The 22011-nt window shown below is 40.4% G+C and overlaps 1 protein-coding gene across 23 annotated transcripts in view; it reads right to left on the bottom strand.

The window, feature by feature from the left end:
* Positions 1–22011, bottom strand: part of NRXN1 (neurexin 1) — a 1233750-nt gene that overhangs the window by 1179263 nt on the left and 32476 nt on the right. For 5 of the 23 annotated variants that reach the window (XM_077811984.1, XM_077811986.1, XM_077812000.1 and 2 more), the window contains exon 2: positions 6281–6287. The exons of the other annotated variants lie outside the window; for them this stretch is intronic. In XM_077811984.1, the coding sequence (XP_077668110.1) occupies positions 6281–6287 (7 nt within the window). The remainder of the gene's footprint in view (positions 1–6280; positions 6288–22011) is intronic. 23 annotated transcript variants of the gene reach the window in all.

Genomic DNA, 22011 nt, shown 5'->3' with positions numbered 1-22011 from the left:
TTTGTCGGATCCTGTCGAATGCAGACCTGAAATCCACCCATTGATAACAATTAGGCTGTGTTGTTGCAATTCACTTAGCCTAGGCCTCACATGCTGAGGAAGGTCCAGCTTGTTCAAAATGCAACACCCTGGCTGCTTAGCAACACAAGTCACCCTCATTGCACTGGAGCACTATTGAACAGAGGTGAGGATTAGTGAGGCTGTCCTGGCTTTCAAAGCTTTGAATGGAATTGGTCCAGATCGTCTGAGACCACCTTTCCCTCCAAGGCCATGACATCCCCTGAAAGCTGCCTTGCACTGGAACAATGAAACTTCAGAGCAACACAGGAAGCTTGTGAACATGGACTAAACTTGCTTCTGGGTGACAGGGATGGAAGAGAGAGAAAGAGAGAGAATCTTTTAACTCACCAGAGGTGCTCAGTTACTATTGCAATGAGGGACATGATAGATAAATAGATTTTTTTGGCGCTTATTTGCCTTTGAAAGTAATTCTCTTGGTCAAACTCTGCTCTCTCTGAATTCTGCTCTCTCTGACACACCAGAGAGAAACCAAGAGTAATACTGTTGACATCAAGGTAATTGCATTAACTAAACTGTGTTATGTTCATTTCTATTTGCCATTTATGCTTCTTCACCCTCAGAGCAGAAAAGGGTCTGTAGCTGCCAAAGGCTGTAAGCAGGAATGTTTGTTTACCTTAGAAACGGAGGGTTATTTTTTTAATCCTCCCATTTGTAATAAAGTTGTTCATTAGCCTTTAAATGTTGATTGAATAATTGGATGCCAGAATATCTATTAACAATTCCCTACATCTGTTCTGGCTCACTCTGTTACGCACCACTTCTTTTCCCTTTTGCTTTGGTTATTTATCCCTCTCCACCCCTCAACCCCCAATGTTCTCATTTTGTGTTTGGGCTTGGCAGTGCCAACATTATACCCAGCTATCCCCAGCTGTGAAAAGTTACACACAAATAAAGGTAACTATGCCGCATTGCTCACTCCAGGTGAGGGCAGTGTTTAGCCAAAGGGAGATGCCAAGAGAGAAAATTTGAGAGAAAACCTCACATCAGAACTGGGGTGGGGGGGAGGAGGATAGCTGCAAATCAGGAAAAAAAGGGCCTGTTTCTTTGCCCCCTGAGGTCCTGATCCAAAGTCAACTGAAGTCCATTGGAGTTTTTTCAGTAACTTCAATGGACTTTGGATTAGGCCAATAAAACACTTTTACTGCACTTTTATTGGTTTACAACAGCGTAAATGAAAGACTCAACCCCAAAACCTCCATCTTCTATCTGCAGTGGTGCTGGAACTAGAGGTAGTGGGGGTGCACTCCCTGGCTTGAAATAGTAATAACAAACACCAAATACATGGTTTCCATCATCAGCACCCCCATTATAAAAATTGTTCCTGCACCTCTGTCTACCTGTAAGAAAATTCAGTTTGCTACAGAGAGATATAGAGTCTGGCCGATATTTTTAACACTTCTTAACTGTGTCCCATACCTATAGAAAGATACCACATTATGTGACACAATATGGGATGTGTGACAGGGTCGGGCCAGATGGCTACAGGAGAGTGATCCTGTTGGTTATCCCACTGCTAAAGGATCCCCCCCAGCCTAAGAGGGGGATTCACAGGACCTGGAAACCTAATAAGTACAGGGGACAACTAATGAAATAACAGGGACAGGAGTGTGGTCAAAGGGTCAAACGAAGGGAACTGGATGGGGACACCGAGCAGAGAACAGCACCCACTGCTCCTCAAAGGCATCAAGGGAGCCAGTGGATGCCACCCAGAGGAACTCTGCCTGGATACGTGAACGGACGGAGGATCGGAAATAGGCCCCACAGTCACAGCAGACTCCATCGGCCAACCTCCTCAGCCTCATTTTATAGATGGCCATTTTAGCCAGGGCCAGGAGGAGGCTGACCAGGAGGTCCCGTGACTTTGTGGGGCCGTGGATAGGGAGTGCATAAATAAAAAGGTGAGGGGAAAAGTGTAACCAAAAACGTAATGAAGTATTGATGAGGAGCCGGAATAGGGGCTGCAGCCTGGCACACTCCAAGTACATGTGTGCCAGGGTTTCCCTCACGCTGCAAAAGGGGCAGGTGTTTGGGATAGGGGTGAACTTCGCCAAGTACACGCCCGTGCTCACGGCTCCAAGAAGGAGCTGCCAACTGATATCCCCGGTGGGCCTTGGGACCAAGGTGGAGTATAGGCTGGCCCACCGGGACTCCTCACCCTCCAGAGGTTGCAGGAGGTTCTGCCATTTTGTATCGGGGCGGGACGCGAGGGTGAGGACATCAAGGGTGTGGAGCATGAGCGTGTATAGATGTTTCCTTGGTGTAGTCTGCAAGCAGTCTGGCTGCAGATTATGCAGCCGTCTCATATCACTCGGCAACAGGAGAGTGATAGAAGAAAGATATATTAGCTCCAGGTTAAATAGGTCCCTTTTCCCTGGGTAATGTAACAGGGAAGATTCCAGAATAATCAGGAACTTTCTGGAAACAATTAAGGCAGACAGGCTGATTAGAACACCTGCAGCCAATCAAGAAGCTGGTAGACTCAATTAAGGCAGGCTAATCAGGGCACCTGGGTTTAAAAAGGAGCTCACTTCAGTCTGTGGTGTGTGCGAGGAGCTCAGAGCAAGAGGCACAAGAAGCTGAGAGTGAGAACGCATACTGTTGGAGGACTGAGAAGTACAAGCATTATCCGACATCAGGAGGAAGGCCCTGTGGTGAGAATAAAGGTGTTGGGAGGAGGCTATGGGGAAGTAGCCCAGGGAGTTGTAGATGTCACACAGCTGTTACGGGAGCCACTGTAGACAGCTGCAATTCACAGGGCCCTGGGCTGGAACCCGGAGTAGAGAGCGGACCCGGGTTCCCCCCATCCCTCCATCCCCTCAACTCCCTACTTGATACTGGAGGAGTTGAACTAGACTGTGGCTTCACCAGAGGGGAAGTCTCTGGCCTGGATCAGGGAACAGGCAGCAGGTGGATCAGCAGAGACCGTGGGGATTGTTCTTCTTCCTTTCCACATGCTGACCAGTGATGAGGCTAACTGAGTGAACGGCAGATTTGAGCCACGAAAGTGGCCAAACTGAGGGCTGCCGTGAACCTCTGAGGTGAGAAAATCCGCCAATAAGCACAGGACCCACCAAGGCAGAGGAGGAACTTTGTCACAGATGGTATGTTCATGCCTCTGAGAAGCAACTAAAACTTGAATACCAAGCATAGTAGAGTATATTGTCTACAGAGAAAAACATTCAAGATCAGAGAGCAAAAGAGTCTATTAATAGCATTCATGGTTGTACAGTAATATTTAAAATTGCATGTAAATTTATAACACTGAACATTTGTAACATAATTTAATTGGACTAAAGATTTGTTAACATTAATTTAATCAGAACTGTTCAAATGCACAGAAAAGAGAATAAAAAAGTGACATTTCAATGGAGCAATTTGATTGTCACAAAGTTGTTTCTTTATCACCATTATAAGACATTGTACTAGATATTCAGCTGATCATACAAAGTATACAGTACAGTAGTGAATTTAGTACTTTGTCTTGATTAGTTTATAGAAATAGGATGTTCACACTTTTATTGCCTAACAATTACGGGTTTGTTATTTTTTCCTAAGTTAGCTGAACACAACTTTTTCATCCAATTTTAGAGAGACTGTAATACCTATAATGTTTTGGGATGAGTACCAGTGCCTTTTGTATATACACAAAAATCATGTCCAACTGTCAACTTTAAAAATAAAATCCTATTGATTTGAAAGTGATTTGAAATACTCTCCATTTAGAAACTCTAGAAACATACATTTAACAAATCCATACACCCATAAATCCCCTGTTGTATTATTGTTAATTTTTAAATATTAATTCTGTTTTATTTTTCAGTAAGAAGCATTTCAAATTTTGAAGAAATGAACAGCATTCACTGTTGGTATGGAAAAATTTCTCAGATCTCTCACTATCAGAATTGTTACAAAGAATTGATATATTACAAGCCTGCATAAGGCATAAAATTTCTGCACTCTGCTGACCTATATTTCAGAATGCTGGCCAGGAAGTGGAACAAGTTTTGGACTATTTCCAGCTCACGTGTTACTGTGCAAATCTCAAAGAGATGGACTACACAGTCGCTTATCATACCTTTTTCCATCCCTTTTATCCCTGATCACTGAATTCACATTCTATATGGACCAAAATATGAAAAATAACCCCCCAATGATTTAGTCACAGCAGTTATTTTTGAAATTTTCTGAGAAATGAAACTTCCCAGTTGTTAAGACCATTTCACTAGATTACAGCAAAAATGTACAGTGATGAAAACACCATCTTTTCCCATTTCTGTGCAACAGCTTCTCACCGGTACAATTTTCTATTGAATCACATGGCACACAATAAAAATAAAAGATTACTTTACACTGGAGTAAAGGAGAACAATCAAAAATATATTCCCTGGCTTCTTAAAAAGCAGACTTTTTGCCTGAATAAGTCATTAAAATTGCAACTAGTGTCAAAACATTGATTAAATAGGAGTATGACTGGCAGTTAATTTATATGAACGTGATTTCTTGACAGTCATTGGTATGGCATCAGAAGGCAAAATCAACCACAAAGAAGTTAAAAAAAAGCACAAAACCAAAGTTGCACACTCCCCCTGAAAGGTGGATGATTACCCAGGGATACATATACAGTAAGTCAGTCTGGTCAGTAGTTCAGTGTTCTTTTTGCCCATTTTGTGTGTGGGAAAAAGCAACAACAGCAACAAAAAAGAGAATTTGGATATGGCCTTCTGCACAGACAAAGAGATTTTCTGGACACTTACAGTATTTAATTATTTATGGGTAGTAGATATGGGTACTAAGACATAGCTGGATGTGAGTTGCTGAGCTCCAAGATCCTTTATAAATATGATTGCAGAATACAAGCTAGTAAATGCAAGAAATATACCTGCTTCTGACTAAGGATAACCAGATCAAAAGTACTGTTCCTGGGATGTGGAAAAACCTTTTTCTCATATCAAAATCTGTTTGTTTTGAGAATGTTTATTACAATGAGAATTACCAATCAGTTGTGAGACAATCTATGGCAGTGCTTCTCAAGCTATCTGATGTGGGGGACCGGCAATTTTTTTCCCCAATGTGCACGCAGATCAGCAGCCGATGGCTCGCAGACCGGCACCAGTCCGCGGACCACCACTTTGAATAGTACTTATCTATGGGAAGAATAAAAATGAAATGGAAAAACATTGCATCTTGTGTTACTGCACAGAGAAAAGAGTCCAAATTCTAAGGGAAGAGTGTGGATTAAGCTGAAAAACACCTGGGGGTTTCATAGCCCAAATCTCTTTTTGCTGAATAGGGTAAATATCAAATTCAGCTTTAAGAGAAACCTACTTTGAATGTCAACAATTTGAGGCAGGAACAGGCTTTTACTTTACAGAATCAAGCACAATTAGGTCCCAAATGAGGCTTCTAGGTTCTACTATATTATAAATAATAATGATTATGGATCTGCTGCAGAATACGTCCTTTTAACGAAATCTATTTTCTCTGTGAATTGAATTTAAGTTTCCTATTGTCGTCAACAAAAATCTAACAGTGTGTCTGTCACTGGGCAGTCTGGTGGGGCATCCCTCTACATCAGGCTACAGCATGACAGGTACACCTGCCTCAGTTTCTCCTTTCACATAGAATCATAGAATATCAGAGTTGGAAGGGACCTCAGGAGGTCATCTAGTCCAACCCCCTGCTCAAAGCAGGACCAATCCCCAATTTTTTCCCCAGATCCCTAAATGGCCCCCTCAAGGATTGAACTCACAACCCTGGGTTTAGCAGGCCAATGCTCAAACCACTGAGCTATCCCTCCCCATGCACATGACCCAATAACTTCACTTCAAGCTTTCTTGTCTCAGTACTACCCCTTTTGGGGGCTGGTTTATTACAACAACATAACAGAAATCCCAGACATGTAGTCCATTTCTCACCCCAGTACAAGCAGTCATTAAAATTCAAGTCATCTCATCCCTTGATTCCCCACATACCACACAGTGGTTTCTTTGACCACATCTAGACTCTCTGTCAATCCTCTTCTGTCCTCCTGCACCAAGACAGCAATCTCAGACCTTCCAACTAGAGTGGAACCCTGTTTTTCCTCTCTGCAGGGAGCATCCTTACCAGAGGAGCATCCCTCACCCCTCCTTGGCTCTCTGACAGTTCCTCTGTGTCGAGATCTCTGGCCCTGGTAATATCAGCAGGTAAACTCCTCTACTGCTCCTCTGCTTTCAAATCTCTTCTATCCTAGGCTCTAGCTTAGAGCCAGCAGGCAACTCCCACTGCTGCTCCTTTAACCGTCAGCCCTCTGGCACTGGCTCTCTGGCTTGGAGACAACAGCTAGCCAGCAAATCCCTCTTGCTGCTTTCCTGTCTTCAGCCTTCTCCCAGTAACCACGTTCTGCTTCCTTCCAGGACTCCTCCAATCCCCTGATCTCCAACATTTCCCACCTGCCCTTCCTGAACAGGCCACTCTGCTTTACTCATTAGGACTCTCTTCCTCTTACCAGACAAATGTACTCACTGGGTCACTCTTTCTCTAGGGCCCACCTAACCTGATCCATTATCATCTCCAAGTGCTGTCTTACACTCTTAACTAGCCAAATGGGAGCACATACTTTGGCATAGAGGGACTTTTTCTACTTCATTTACTGGGCCCAAACACCCTGTGACAATATTATTGCAAACTTGAAAATATCTACAGCTAAAAGGGTGTTTTATGGGTGCTTAAAAAAATCCATTCAGAATAGTGTTTCCAAATGGGTCTTTCTTATCACTTTAACTGGTATCCACACTGTTCTATGCCAAAGAAAAATGCAGAATAATCCAAATGATCTCTTGGATTCTCACCACTACACCATTTAAGCATTTTGCAAAACAATACTACATTAATATGATGGAAATATAACTCTGAGATTTCCAAAGGAATGTTCCAAAATCGGTATTTGTTAATTCAGAGTAAAATGCTACTAACATATTTTTCTACACAGATTGTTGCATGAAAATAAAATTACTTGGTTTAAGGTTTAACTAATATATAAATCTTTCCTATGGTGCTTATTAATGACTTAGGCCAAGATCCTCTAAAGGTATATAGGTACCTAGTTCCCACTGATTTCAAAGTATTGGGGTTCTATTCAGTGAAAATTCTCCACCATATTTCACTGCATAAATACCTGAAGATGGTGGCTCTGAAACATGCTAAGCTATTTAGCCAAAAAGACTTCACCACTCCACAGAGTCCATTCTATTCAGTTACACAGATTGGGATGCAGCAATTCACAGGAAAAATGGAGAATGTGTCATAATGTTTTTTACACCTGGGAACAAATCCTTTCTGTGGTTCTTTTTTTTTTTTAATAAGGAAGGAGAATTAAATAAGTGAGAAATTTGGTTCAGCCTATGAAATAAGTCCTGCTTTAAAAACAAAATAATCCAAATATCAAAACAAAGAAAAAAGTCAGGCTTCTTATCCTCTGAAGATGGTGGTTTCTCCCTATCTTTAAGCATGGGCTTCATGCCAGCAGTCCATTTTATGGCATTTAAAGCTTTCACCGGCAGACTGCATGAATGAAAGCAGAGATACCTGCAGTGAGAGCAATGTATTGCCAATGGTGCTTTCCACTTGTGCTTACAAGAAAAAATTCTCACAATGGAAAATGTATTCTTTTTGAATGGATAAAAGTAATCATTGCCAGCACCTGGCATACAGGAATCCTTGAAGCACTCACTATTCATACATGTAGGAGTGTATTTATATAATATATATATATATTGCATACAAACTTTTATTTAATAGCTACCGGTTTTCATTCATTTATAACTTTTTCCAGTAATTGTCCTTCTGGGCTGAAAATTTCTGTACATGTCCTCAGACACAAGATGAATCTGGACCTGCTTTTTCTCCCCTTTAAGGCAAGATAAGTTTACCATTGGCTTCAAGACAACAGGGCCAGGGTCATTGTTTGTAACATTTGAGCTCAATCTGTTTGACTGGTTTTGAGTTACATGACTGGATAAAAATAATTTTTAGTTAATAAAAAAGTACAATTTTTGTGGGAAAAAACCTCCACCTGGACTTAATGAGGAATAGGCTCTAATGGCCTGATCTTCAGCTTGTGTAAATCAGCATTAATAGAATAACACTAATTTTGATCTGACCTAATTTTAATTTACAAAGTTATATGCAACTACAAATTGGTTTTGTAACTGGGCAGTACAACATGTTATATTTTAAACTGTGTAACTGCTTGCGGTACCACACAATTGTGCATAAACTGGGCAAATGTATAGCGGCTTTAGCTAGTTTTGTGTGTGTGTGCGCGTTTATCTAGAACGTTTGAGATTAGATTTTATGAAACTGCACAAAACAGAGTACACCAATACATCAGAGAGTACTGAGTGTCTTCAACATGTTACAATACAGTTATATTCACAGTGTTTATTTTTATTATTTGACTTCCTATTTTATATTTTAAAGTAACTGATTATATCTCCTTTACCTTATCATTGCCTATCCAAATCATATGATGACAACTACAATTTCCTAGTTTTTCTTTTTTTCTCTCCCTTTTATTAAACACACACACACACACACACACACAGTGTTCTAATACTAACATAGCTGCAAAATATGTCTCACAGATCAAATATGCAGTTGTAAAACACGAATATATTTGAAAAGAAATTTTGCAAGAAGGAAAGTAGAGTCTCTGCTTCTGTTCAGCAGAGCGTAAGCAGAGGGGTGCTGGTGTGGGTGTAACTAGACAGGGATAGGCACACTTTTAATGGTGATAGGGAGAGAAGTAGAACAGCTGGACCGCCATTTGGTGATCCATAGAAATGTATGAAAAATGCTGCTGAAACTCAGTTAAAGCTCTGCATATGCTGAACCAGACAAGTTTATGGAGCTTCTCCAGCTTGCAACTCAAGCAGCCTAATTTTTGCTAATACTGCCCTTAGCTCTTAAAATTCCATAATGGTTTTCATGGGCCTGATCCAAAGCCCATTGGAGTCAATAGGAATATTTCCATCAATTTCAAAAGAGTTTGGATCAGGTCCATTTTGAAGATCCAATGTAAGCATTTTTCTACCCTAAAGTAATTTAGATCTATTTACAGAAAGAAATAACTAAGGCACCAGACTGTACTGGTATAATGTTCATTTTACTTGGTATGGAACAGCACCACATGATAGCAAACCCTATTTATTAATCTATTGAAGCAAAATGATACAATAATTTGAGGGATTTGACAAACCCATCACTGCATGATAGTAAGTAAGCAGAAACTTACATATTTTCTGGATACAACACAGGAAGCATTTTTAAGTTAATTAAAAAAAATACAGGCAAAAGTTTCCTCTCAGACCGCAAAAGCAGCTCCTGCCTTGTATAGTCTATTCTCTCTACAGATATATTTTATTGTGTAATATTTATGTTACAACAGTACCTAGGAGATCCAACCAAGAGCAGGGCTCCAATGTGCAAGGCTTACAAGTGAAATAGACAATCCATGGAGACAAAGGGCGGGAGCGAAAACAGAGGCACAGAGAGGGGAAGTGACTTCCCCAAGGTCACACAGCAGGTCAGCTGTGAAGCTGAGAATAGAACCTGTTTCCTGACTCCTAGTCCAATGCACTAGCTACTACCCATCATTATTAATTTCTTACTGATATCTATGGATTTCCGATGTGTATGTACATGTGTATATATCAAGCTTATACAAAATACAACTATGGTCACTCATCGATTGAAATATGAATTATTAAATAAATTAGAACTAGGGGAAGCTGAATACTGAAGAGGCATAAAGCAGGTGGGGTGTGTATGTGTGTGTGTCTTATTTTAAACATTAGGGATCAAATTCTTCACTGATTGACGTCAGTAAGGTAACACCACTGTGAGAGAAGATTGACCATGGTGATCTCAGTATTTTGCAAAAGGGCTGTTTTGCTGCCAAGTTCTATCTTATTTGAATAAATCTGTATTTCCCATCCTTTATTTTACTTGAATAGAATCTGTGTACAGTGCAGCTCAGATGTTCAAGAAAATGACTGTGGGTGTGCACATTGTTATTTTAGGTCATATGCCATATGGTTAGATGGAAGAGGTTGCTAATTAAGCAGTAATGATTAAGGCACAGGTCATTTCTTGGAGATTAATGATCAGTTAGAAGGAGTTGTGCCAAGGGCCATTAACCCCGGCCCATCACTCACTGCAGCTGGGGTGGACTGTGGAAGCATTTTGTGAGGAATGTTTGCACTCCAAAGTAGTAAACCAGAGTCTGGACATGATGTGATTCCCCCCTCTCCACCCATCCCTCATATACATATAAAGTGCATTAAGTAGTACTCAAGTAGTAAATTACAGGTCTAGCTTGGGCTGCTTGGTAACAAATGGAAAGGGAAAAAACAACAGGAAAGGAAATAATTTATCAGACAGTGTCAATAAAATGTTACAATAAAGTATATGTTCAGTTTTGTTATATTGTTATTTGACTTCCTATTTTATATTTTCAGTGTCACTGACTATATTTCCTTTGCTTTATCATTACCTATCAAAACTTTTCAACACTATACATATTATATGGAAACACAAACAAAAATTCCAACCCAATTCCAAAAATCTGTCCAACCCATTCAAAGAGAGTTTTCCTAGTTCAACTCACTCAACATTCATTATTTTTAAATTTACATTTCGTTAAAAAAATTATTTGGCAAGGGAAAAGATGTCAAAATCTAAAAAAAAATTCACAGGACAGGAAAAGCATTTCCTACCCAACTCTAGCATAGTGGGGCCCTGATCACAGCTGAGGCTTTCAGATGCTATTACCATATAAATAATAATGGAAGAATACAGAGACAGATGTGACGTAAGGTCCTCTTGATGTCCGCTGACAGAGAGAACAGGGGTAAATTAGGGTAGAGTTCACCTGGATTCACTAAAAGAATGTCATGAAAGATCTCTAATGAAAGCCTGTATCACATTGGTCATCATAATTATTGTGAGATGTATGTATGGAAAATACGTATATATACTAAAAAATTTTGCTTTCTATGTCCGTGAGATAAGACAGGTCATCAAAGAGTAATCCACATATTCCTAGCAGGCAGGGGAAAAGAGATGATTTTCACAGTTTGGCTGATCATATACAAATTGAGTATTGTATGGGTCACAATGGACCCATAGTATTGTATGGGTCACAATCTGAGCACAATGCTAATCAATAGATTACAGGGGCTGGAGGAAAACAAAAACAAAAACAGCAGAAGTTATCCTGTGGAGGGGTAAAACAACTAACTTTCTAAACTATATCTAGGGTACAGATGAACCCCTAAATATTCCTTTAATCTGTGAGAACAAGCTGTCAGCAGGCTTGATCTTATGAGAAGGGCTCTCAACCAAACTGGTTGAAAATGCTGGGGAAAAAACTTGGGGTGAGCTATCTTGTAGGATTTAGGGGAATGCCTTGTTTGTTAAATTTATTCTCTAGAAAGCACATTATAATTTTGTTTTATATGTAACCATTTGTTTCCAATATTCTGACTCACTATCACTGGAATCTGTTCTTTGACAATACACTTATTTTTGTTTTCACTATATAAAGTGCTGTGTGTTAAGCAAAGTGGTGATCCTGAGTTGAATTTTGCAAGCTGGTGTATACTATCCCTTTGGGATTATGTGATTTAAGAGTTCCATTATTGTTCAGTGGAACAGGACTAAGCACTCCAGAGGAAGTCCAGAGGACTTGGGGGTTGGTGTGTGCCTATTGCTAATCTGTACAGAGAGATCACAGCCTAGAAGGCAGAGCTTGTGTTGCTAGAGGCTGGTGGTTACAGGGAGCTTATCCACAGTAGGCATAGACAAGGCTCAATCATGCTAAGTACAGGTGGTGGTGAGGTGCCTCACAACCCTGTGTGCCCCTGGGAAGCGCCACAGTTGGATCCCTGTAATGATTTCTCAGATTGATTGTGTCCTATCATCATCTTGGAAAAAGTGTTGACAAGCAACACAAACACAATAAAAAGCACATCAGGCTCCAAATATATAATAATAAAATACTAATACTTTTAGGGGAAAATGAGAGTATTTATCTTGAGTGAGACTGAAATGGCAAAGAAAAACATTCACAGATTTGCCCTCAGATTTTCCTATTACCCCTCATCCCCCAAATGAGGGAGAACCATCAAGGAAGGAAGGAGCACAGCTGAGTGATCAAAGAGAGTATTATGGGTGGCTAGAAAAGGAGGAGAAGCTTGTAGAAGGTACTATAGAATTTTGTCCAGGTATCCACTGCACTAAAATGCAAGTTACAACATTATTTCACTTCTACAACCAAGCACAGGGAAAATTAAAGTTACAGAAAAGAGTAATAAACCTCCCTCTTAGCACAGGGAAAATTCACAGAAAAAACAAAATATAAACTAATCCACCTTGCCTGGTTTATCTATACTGGCTGCAATATTGGAGACTCAGATTAGGATGGGTTGGAGAAGATGGATTTCTGTCTGGCCCCTCTCAGTCCCAAGAGAGAACACACACACACACAAACAAAGAGCAAAAAAGAACCCTTCCCCTCTGCCAAGATTTGACAGTATCTTCTTTCCCCATTGGTCCTATTGGTCATGTGCTAACCTGGTTACCTGAGCTTCTTAACCCCTTACAGGTAAGGAGGAATTCTAGGCTACCCTTAGCTGTATGTTTATGACAACCTCCATGGGAGTTCTGTGCACAGAAGCTGGATTTGGAACCTTGACTCTTCTTTCCCCTTTGGCTTCTTTCTGTTCTTAGATAGTACCTTCTACAGGCTTCTCCTCCTTTTCTAGTGGCTCATAATGCCCTCTTTGATCACTCTCCTGTGCTCCGTCCTTCCTTGATGGTTCTCTCCCATTTGGGAGGTGAGGGGTAATAGGAAAATCTGAGGGCAAATCTGTGAATGTTTTCTTATGCCATTTCAGTCTCACTCAAGATAAATCCTCTCATTTTCTCCTAAAAGTATTAGATGTGGTTTTGCCTTTTAGAAAAGCTTTTTTATTGAACACTATATATATAATAAATCCCTTTAGAAAAAAAGGATTATCATGGATAACCGAAAGTGAAGAAAATTATAAAGGATGCAGTAACAGGTGGAAGGGAAAAATGGGTTCTTTTTGAATGTTGTAATCCAGTGTGTCTGTATTGTTTCACTTATATTATCACATTTTTATTTTTGAAAAGCTCATTCTGAAATTAAACCCCTTGGCCCTGAGCGTAAAGGTCATCTTTTTAATCAGTTGAGCTTTTGAAACTACACAAAGTAAAACTATTTCCTCATGTTTATTCCCCTCCCCACCCCCGGCTGTTCTTCAGAAGTTCTTGTCAATTGCTGGAAATGACCCACCTTGATTATCACTACAAAAGGTTCCGTCCCCGCTCTCCTGCTGGTAATAGCTCACCTTACCTGATCACTCTTGTTACAGTGTGTATGGTAACACCCATTGTTTCATGTTCTCTGTGTATATAAATCTCCCCACTGTATTTTCCACTGAATGCATCCGATGAAGTGAGCTGTAGCTCACAAAAGCATATGCTCAAATAAATTTGTTAGTCTCTAAGGTGCCACAAGTCCTCCTTTTCTTTTTGTGGATACAGACTAACACAGCTGTTACTCTGAAACCTACTTAGAGCAGTGGTTTTCAAACTGTAGTCCACAGAACTTTTCCAGATGATAGGGAAATATTTCTATGTAGCCCTTAGTGCTGCTTTTGTTTGCAGGCAGAATATATTTGTGTCATAAATATAAAGGGAAGGGTAAACACCTTTAAAATCCCTCCTGGCCAGAGGCAAAACCCTTCCATCTGTAAAGGGTTAAGAAGCTAGGATAACCTCGCTGGCACATGACCAAAATGACCAAAGAGGAGACAAGATACTTTCAAAAGCTGGGGGGAGGGAGAAACAAAGCCTCTTTCTCTGTCTGTGTGATGCTTTTGCCAGGAACAGAACAGGAATGGAGTCTTAGAACTTAGTAAGTAATCTAACTAGATATGTGTTAGATTCTGATTCCTTTAAATGGCTGAGAAAACAAGCTGTGCTGAATGGAATGTAGATTCCTGTTTTTGTGTCTTTTTGTAACTTAAGGTTTTGCCTAGAGGAATTCTCTATGTTTTGAATCTGATTCCCCTGTAAGGTATGTGGGCCCCTTACTGAATGAGGGAGGCAACCTAGTGACAGAGGATGTGGAAAAAGCTAATGTACTCAATGCTTTTTTTGCCTCTGTTTTCACTGACAAGGTCAGCTCCCAGACTGCTGCGCTGGGCATCACAAAATGGGGAAGAGATGGCCAGCCCTCTGTGGAGATAGAGGCGGTTAGGGACTATTTAGAAAAGCTGGAGGTGCACAAGTCCATGGGGACGGACGAGTTGCATCCGAGAGTGCTGAAGGAATTGGCGGATGTGATTGCAGAGCCATTGGCCATTATCTTTGAAAACTCGTGGCGAACCGGGGAAGTCCCGGATGACTGGAAAAAGGCTAATGTAGTGCCAATCTTTAAAAAAGGGAAGAAGGAGGATCCTGGGAACTACAGGCCAGTCAGCCTCACCTCAGTCCCTGGAAAAATCATGGAGCAGGTCCTCAAAGAATCAATCCTGATGCACTTGCATGAGAGGAAAGTGATCAGGAACAGCCAGCATGGATTCACCAAGGGAAGGTCATGCCTGACTAATCTAATCGCCTTTTATGATGAGATTACTGGTTCTGTGGATGAAGGGAAAGCAGTGGATGTATTGTTTCTTGACTTTAGCAAAGCTTTTGACACGGTCTCCCACAGTATTCTTGTCAGCAAGTTAAGGAAGTATGGGCTGGATGAATGCACTATAAGGTGGGTAGAAAGCTGGCTAGATTGTCGGGCTCAACGGGTAGTGATCAATGGCTCCATGTCTAGTTGGCAGCCGGTATCAAGTGGAGTGCCCCAAGGGTCGGTCCTGGGGCCGGTTTTGTTCAATATCTTCATAAATGATCTGGAGGATGGTGTGGATTGCACTCTCAGCAAATTTGCGGATGATACTAAACTGGTAGGAGTGGTAGATACGCTGGAGGGGAGGGATAGGATACAGAAGGACCTAGACAAATTGGAGGATTGGGCCAAAAGAAATCTGATGAGGTTCAATAAGGATAAGTGCAGGGTCCTGCACTTAGGATGGAAGAATCCAATGCACCGCTACAGACTAGGGACCGAATGGCTAGGCAGCAGTTCTGCGGAAAAGGACCTAGGGGTGACAGTGGACGAGAAGCTGGATATGAGTCAGCAGTGTGCCCTTGTTGCCAAGAAGGCCAATGGCATTTTGGGATGTATAAGTAGGGGCATAGCGAGCAGATCAAGGGACGTGATCGTTCCCCTCTATTCGACATTGGTGAGGCCTCATCTGGAGTACTGTGTCCAGTTTTGGGCCCCACACTACAAGAAGGATGTGGATAAATTGGAGAGAGTCCAGCGAAGGGCAACAAAAATGATTAGGGGTCTAGAACACATGACTTATGAGGAGAGGCTGAGGGAGCTGGGATTGTTTAGCCTGCAGAAGAGAAGAATGAGGGGGGATTTGATAGCTGCTTTCAACTACCTGAAAGGGGGTTCCAAAGAGGATGGCTCTAGACTGTTCTCAATGGTAGCACATGACAGAACGAGGAGTAATGGTCTCAAGTTGCAGTGGGGGAGGTTTAGATTGGATATTAGGAAAAACTTTTTCACTAAGAGGGTGGTGAAACACTGGAATGCGTTACCTAGGGAGGTGGTAGAATCTCCTTCCTTAGAGGTTTTTAAGGTCAGGCTTGACAAAGCCCTGGCTGGGATGATTTAACTGGGAATTGGTCCTGCTTTGAGCAGGGGGTTGGACTAGATGACCTTCAGGGGTCCCTTCCAACCCTGATATTCTATGATTCTATGATTCTATGATTTACCACCCTGATTTTACAGAGGTGATTCTTTTACTTTTTCTTCTATTAAAATTCTTCTTTTAAGAATCTGATTGCTTTTTCATTGTTCTTATGATCCAAGGGTTTCGGTCTGTGTTCACCTATGCAAATTGGTGAGGATTTTTATCAAGACTTCCCCAGGAAATGGGGTGGAGGGTTTGGGAGGATTTTCGGGGGAAAGACGTTTCCAAATGGGCTCTTTCCCAGTTATATATCTGTTAGACGTTTGGTGATGGCAGCGATAAAGTACAAGGGCAAAGGGTAAAATAGTTTGTACCTTGGGGAAGTTTTAACCAAAGCTGGTAAAAATAAGCTTTGGAGGTTTTCATGCAGGTCCCCACATCTGTACCCTAGAGTTCAGAGTGGGGAAGGAACCTTGACAATTTGGTTTCCAAACAATAATGATTATTGTTAATTGTAGTCCTATTCTAGACTCTTGTAGGGTTTCCAAGGGCTTTTTAAACAAAGCAAGTGCCTCTCTGCACTCTTTGTAGCTATTTCATTTCTTGCTTGGTTGGTGGCTGTTTCTTTGAAATAAAATCAACTCTGATTAAAAGCAGAAAGTGTGACCTGCCTGATGCAGCTACCCAGGGAGGGTGGAGGAAGAAAGGAACCTGTCGTCTATGTTTAAACAGGTTCCAATTGCAGCCCCAGCACTCTAGGAAGCACACAGTCTACTTTCAAGTTAATTCATCCAAAACTCCAAGTATCTCACCTGAAAACAGATGAGAAAGAACAGGGAGCTGGCAGAGCCAGAGCCCCACTGTACTTTCTCCTCACTTGCCAGCAGAGCTGACCTGTCACCCAGGGGAAATACACTTCACCCTCTAAAAGTGTATCACCAGGAGCAACCTGGAAGCCCCAGCAGACTGGCAAAGTACTTGGCGGTGTTCTCCTTAAGTGGAGCTCTACACTACTTCTGACCATGGCCTATGCATAATAGGTGACATTTGACCGTAAATAATTAATACTCAGGAGGACTAAAGTCAGCATGGTGGCAAACATACAGGCAAAAGGATTCAAGGAGAGTGACTTGGCAAAATTAGAGCAAAGGAGGCTGCAGTCAAGGAGGGGCGTCTCAGTGCTAAAATCCTACCTGGGGAGAGAGGAAATTAACATCACAGAGATAAGATAGGAGGAGGTCTTGCTATCACTATTTGATATAGCTAAACACACTGTTTGCCACAGGGAAGTGAGGGATCAAGGCCAAGCTGGGTCCACTTTAGAATATGAAAGGGGAAATTCATTGAAACTTTGCTACAAGAAAAGTAAGTTTTGAGGATTCAGTATTTTCCAATGATAAAAATACTTGTTGAAAAATTCCTGTTCAGTGCTGCATATGTGAAGATCTCATCGTGATGACTAATAAACTGACGGAAAGTTTGATATTATTAAGAAGAGGGAAATAAAAATATTTCTGTTGAGTTCCAGAAAGCCACACAAAAAGACTGGAACTAAAGGGCAAAGAACTGGGGACCCAGAGGCAGAATAAGTCAGCATGACACAAGAAAGGGTCCAGATCCCTCTGACTGGAGGTTTGGCTAACCAAAAAATAAAATTTACTCAAAAATGTACAAGTTCTTGGTTTGAGCCTGGGAGAAAAAGAGTTTCTGATCTCGCTATTTTTATGAAGAACAGTGTTGCCTCTATTCTTGGCATAAACATTTTATGAAAATCCAGTGACTGAGAAGTCTTATAGAATCCCCCACATGATATGTCAGTTGAATAAAAGCAGAGGAACAATTTTGCTTTCCCTTGCTGATTCATCTGAATGCTTAAAGCTTGGACAGAGATGCATGCTGGGAGGAGTTATTTTTAAAAACGTCCCTCCCTGCCTTTATAGCCCTGTGACATAGGCCAAGAGGAGGGAATTGAATGAACTAACAAAAGAATTGACTGAGCATAGGTGTTAATGTCATATTCATCACAACACAGAATTATACACAGTGGGAAAGCAACAAGGCCTGAGTCTCCTCTTGCTTACACCGGTGTAAGTCAGGAGCAGCCACACTGATTCGCAGCTGCCTGCAGTGCCTGCACTTTTATAGTTATTTCCACCTGTATCAGAGTGATGATAATCAGACCCAATGGATTTCTTGCTGTGCATATGTCAAGGTTCCTTCCCCACTCTGAACGCTAGGGTACAGATGTGGGGAACTGCATGAAAACCTCCTAAGTTTATCTTTAACAGCTTAGGTCAAAACTTCCCCAAGGTACAAAATATTCCACCCTTTGTCCTTGGATTGGCCGCTACCACCACCAAACAAATACTGGTTACTGGGGAAGAGCTGTTTGGAAACGTCTTTCCCCCCAAAATACTTCCCAAAACCTTGCATCCCACTTCCTGGACCACGTTTGATAAAAAGCCTCACCAATTTGCCTAGGTCACTACAGACCCAGACCCTTGGATCTTAAGAACAATTAACAATCCTCCCAACACTTGCACCCCCCCTTTCCAGGGAAATGTTGGATAAAAAGCCTCACCAATTTGCATAGGTGACTACAGACCCAAACCCTTGGATCTGAGAACAATGAAAAAGCATTCAGTTTTCTTACAAGAAGACTTTTAATAGAAATAGAAGTAAATAGAAGTAAAGAAATCACCTCTGTAAAATCAGGATGGTAGATATCTTACAGGGTAATTAGATTCAAAACATAGAGAATCCCTCTAGACAAAAACTTAAGTTACAAAAAAGATACACAGACAGAAATAGTTATTCTATTCAGCACAATTCTTTTCTCAGCCATTTAAAGAAATCATAATCTAACACGTACCTAGCTAGATTACTTACTAAAAGTTATAAGACTCCATTCCTGGTCTATCCCCAGCAGAAACAGCATATAGACATACGGAGACCCTTTGTTTCTCTCCCTCCTCCTAGCTTTTGAAAGTATCTTTTCTCCTCATTGGTCATTTTGGTCAGGTGCCAGTGAGGTTACCTTTAGCTTCTTAACCCTTTACAGGTGAGAGGAGTTTTTCCTCTGGCCAGGAGGGATTTCAAAGGGGTTTACCCTTCCCTTTATATTTATGACAGCATAATTTTGTGTGTTTGTTACTTTCACTGATTTGGTGTTCAGTTTGTGGGCTTGATCTGTCAGCTTTCTGACTGCTTTTCACCTCCAGAACTAGGGTCAGGATTTGACTCAGTAACTGAATACTAAAGCTGGTTGAAAATTTGTTGACGGAACAGTTTTCTTTTGGAAAGTGTAGTTTCACAGGAACATGTTGATTTTGACTAAATTTTAGACAGAAAGCACAGAATCATTTTTACTTTCTCATTTTGTATTTCTCTTGTTGAGAAGTTTCTTTAGACAGTATCATAATGTTTCATTTCAATAAATATAAACATATTTCATTCTGACTTTGTTTTAATTTCATTTAGACTTATAGTCATTATCATATTCATTGTATATATTATATTTATGTATTATATATCATTTAATATTTTACATTATCTTTCAACAATTATCAAAGCTAAATTTCATTGTTTCTGATTTGAACTTTTTCAGAATTTGTGTTCCACAAAAAATGTCAACATTTAGACTTTTTGTTCAGATTCAGAGAAAAAAAAAAGAATGTCCAAATTTCCCACAGGACAAAAAATCTGTTTTCGAATAAGCTATATTGAATACCAAATCAGTGAAAGGAATATTACTTTGCCACCCACATTCACCCATTTAATAATCAACTTTCACCACTTCTTAAGTCACCATTGCATTTGGTCCACAGATTTTAATGGGAGTTGCACTCCTTTTCTCCAGGCTGCATTTGGTTGACTTTGGCTTACTGTTTAGAAAAGCAGTGAAATGAAGACATCCTTTCTTCTCTTATATTTTGCCTTTTGAATATCCGCTATATCGACAAGCAGTGGTTGGATGAAAGTTTGGAATTCATTTTCAGGCGTTGTTAGTTAATAAAGTCTTTTGAACTGTTATATGGACTGTGAACTTCTTAAACATTAAACTTTAGAGACCAGATTATTCACTCAGATAATTGTGGTAGCACCACTGAGAGGTGAAGATACTGGTCTTATGAATTTAATAATATAGATTTTAGTATTTTTCAAAAGCATATTTTTCTGCCATATCTCATGTTATTTGAACAGATCTGTATTTCCTGTCTCCTGTTCTACTTGAACAGAATCTGTGTACAGAGCAGCTCAAAAGCTCAGAGAAAATGAGTGTGGCTGGATGCTTGCAGATGTTTCAGATTGCATCTATTTCCCTACAAGTAAACGCCTTGTACGCTGTTATTTCAGGTCATATGCAGCTTGTTTAGATGGAAGGGGTTACTAAAATTAAGCAATAATGATTAAGGAACAGAGCAGTGAGTGGAGATTAATGACCGACTAGGAGGAGTTGTTCCAGGGGCCATTAATCCCAGCCAGTTAGACACTGCATTGCTGGGAATGGAGTCCCATTATTTGAAGAATACTGGTATTTAGTGAGAAACATGAAGCTGTATTCACTGATTTTTTTTCCCAAAAGTATGCTCAGAACCAGCCAACTAGTTAATCCTAGGTGTAGACTCGGCCATTAGGTAACGAAGGAAAAGGAAATAAGGGAGAACAATAATGAAGAAAACAAATTTGAATGACAAAATGTTTCAACAATAGATACATACTATTTGGTTATCTGAATCTCTACGTTCCCATTATAGGGAAGGTCAAATCCTCAGCTGGTGTAAATCAATGTAGCTGAAGTTGAACATAGTAAGAGTTGAAGTCAATGGAGCTGCACTTATTTTCACCAGCTGATGATCTGAGCCATTATTTTTAATTTAAATTACTCATTCTTCCTTTGTTTTCCTTGCTTTTCCTTTAATTTTCCCTTTCTTCATTCCACTTTTTCCCTCTCCTGTTGTATATTTGTGCATATCTTTTCTTCCATCATTTTCAGTTCCCGCTTTCACTTTCCATACATATGGTTCCCTTCCTGTATCCTTCCCTGTATTGTATTTTTCCTCCTTCCCTCATGTTATTTAATTCAGTCTCTCCTTCTTGTTCTATTTTTTCCTCAGCTGCATCTTCATCTTTCTTCCTTTCCTTTCTATGCAATATGCAGCTATATCTAAAGAAGATAAACATATATAGATGCACATGATGAGGGAGAGGGAATATGCATACCTATAGTGCAGTTCTTCTCTGTTTCTTTCTGGATACTATAAACCATCCTTGACAAGGTTAATATTAATAAAGAACATTTTTCTTTTCCTTTTTTTTTGCTTGCCGATGCTTCATATTGCACTTATTTCCCTATAAGTGAACCCCTTATAAAAGTGCTAGCACCTGATCTCCCACCATTGTATATTATTCATTATTTTGTTGGATGCTGAAATGATATTATCCAAGTTGGATGCTCTGGGAATGTTGGGCTGGGATGTAATAGTTGCTGTCATGTTCCTGCACCAGACGTGCACTGGCTACAGAGGTTCCTTCTTAGCAAGGTACGCACCAGCTAAATTCATCATAAGATCCTTTAATGCTCTGCCAGGTATGGCTGAGGCTGGCTTACATAAGGTATTTTATACAACATGCCAACTAGAGGCTGAACAGTATAATGCAGTTTAGCATTCCATTACATCTTCCCCTTTAAGTTCTATATTTCTACTATCATTGAAGTTCAGTATGTGTAAGTCTATTAATTGTTTCTAAATGGAAACAATCCATCTGTAGAGTTTGCTTGGTTGGTTGTTTTCTGAGGCATAAACTGTAGATGTCAACGGTTTCTGCTGAACATTCCTCCGTCAGTCTCATTCACATATGATCTGGTTGCTGAATTATTTTTCTTTACAACAGCTGGAGTTGTCCATTGTTTTTCTCCATCCAGTTTGACACAAACATGGTCACCAGATTCTATACCTGGTAGCTCTCTAACTGAGTGACGTCTACTGTAAAAGTTCATAAGCACTTTTAGCTTTTTTTATCTGATTTGTCTACTCTTTTCATGTCTGGCTATTTTGGAGATACGTTCTTTTCCGAAGTTGGAACAGTAGCTCTGAGT

This window comes from Eretmochelys imbricata, chromosome 3 (assembly GCF_965152235.1).
Source record: "Eretmochelys imbricata isolate rEreImb1 chromosome 3, rEreImb1.hap1, whole genome shotgun sequence".
Lineage (NCBI taxonomy): Eukaryota > Metazoa > Chordata > Testudines > Cheloniidae > Eretmochelys > Eretmochelys imbricata.
The sequence above is the reverse complement of the archived record's forward strand: the minus strand, read 5'-3'. Positions and strand labels throughout refer to the sequence as shown.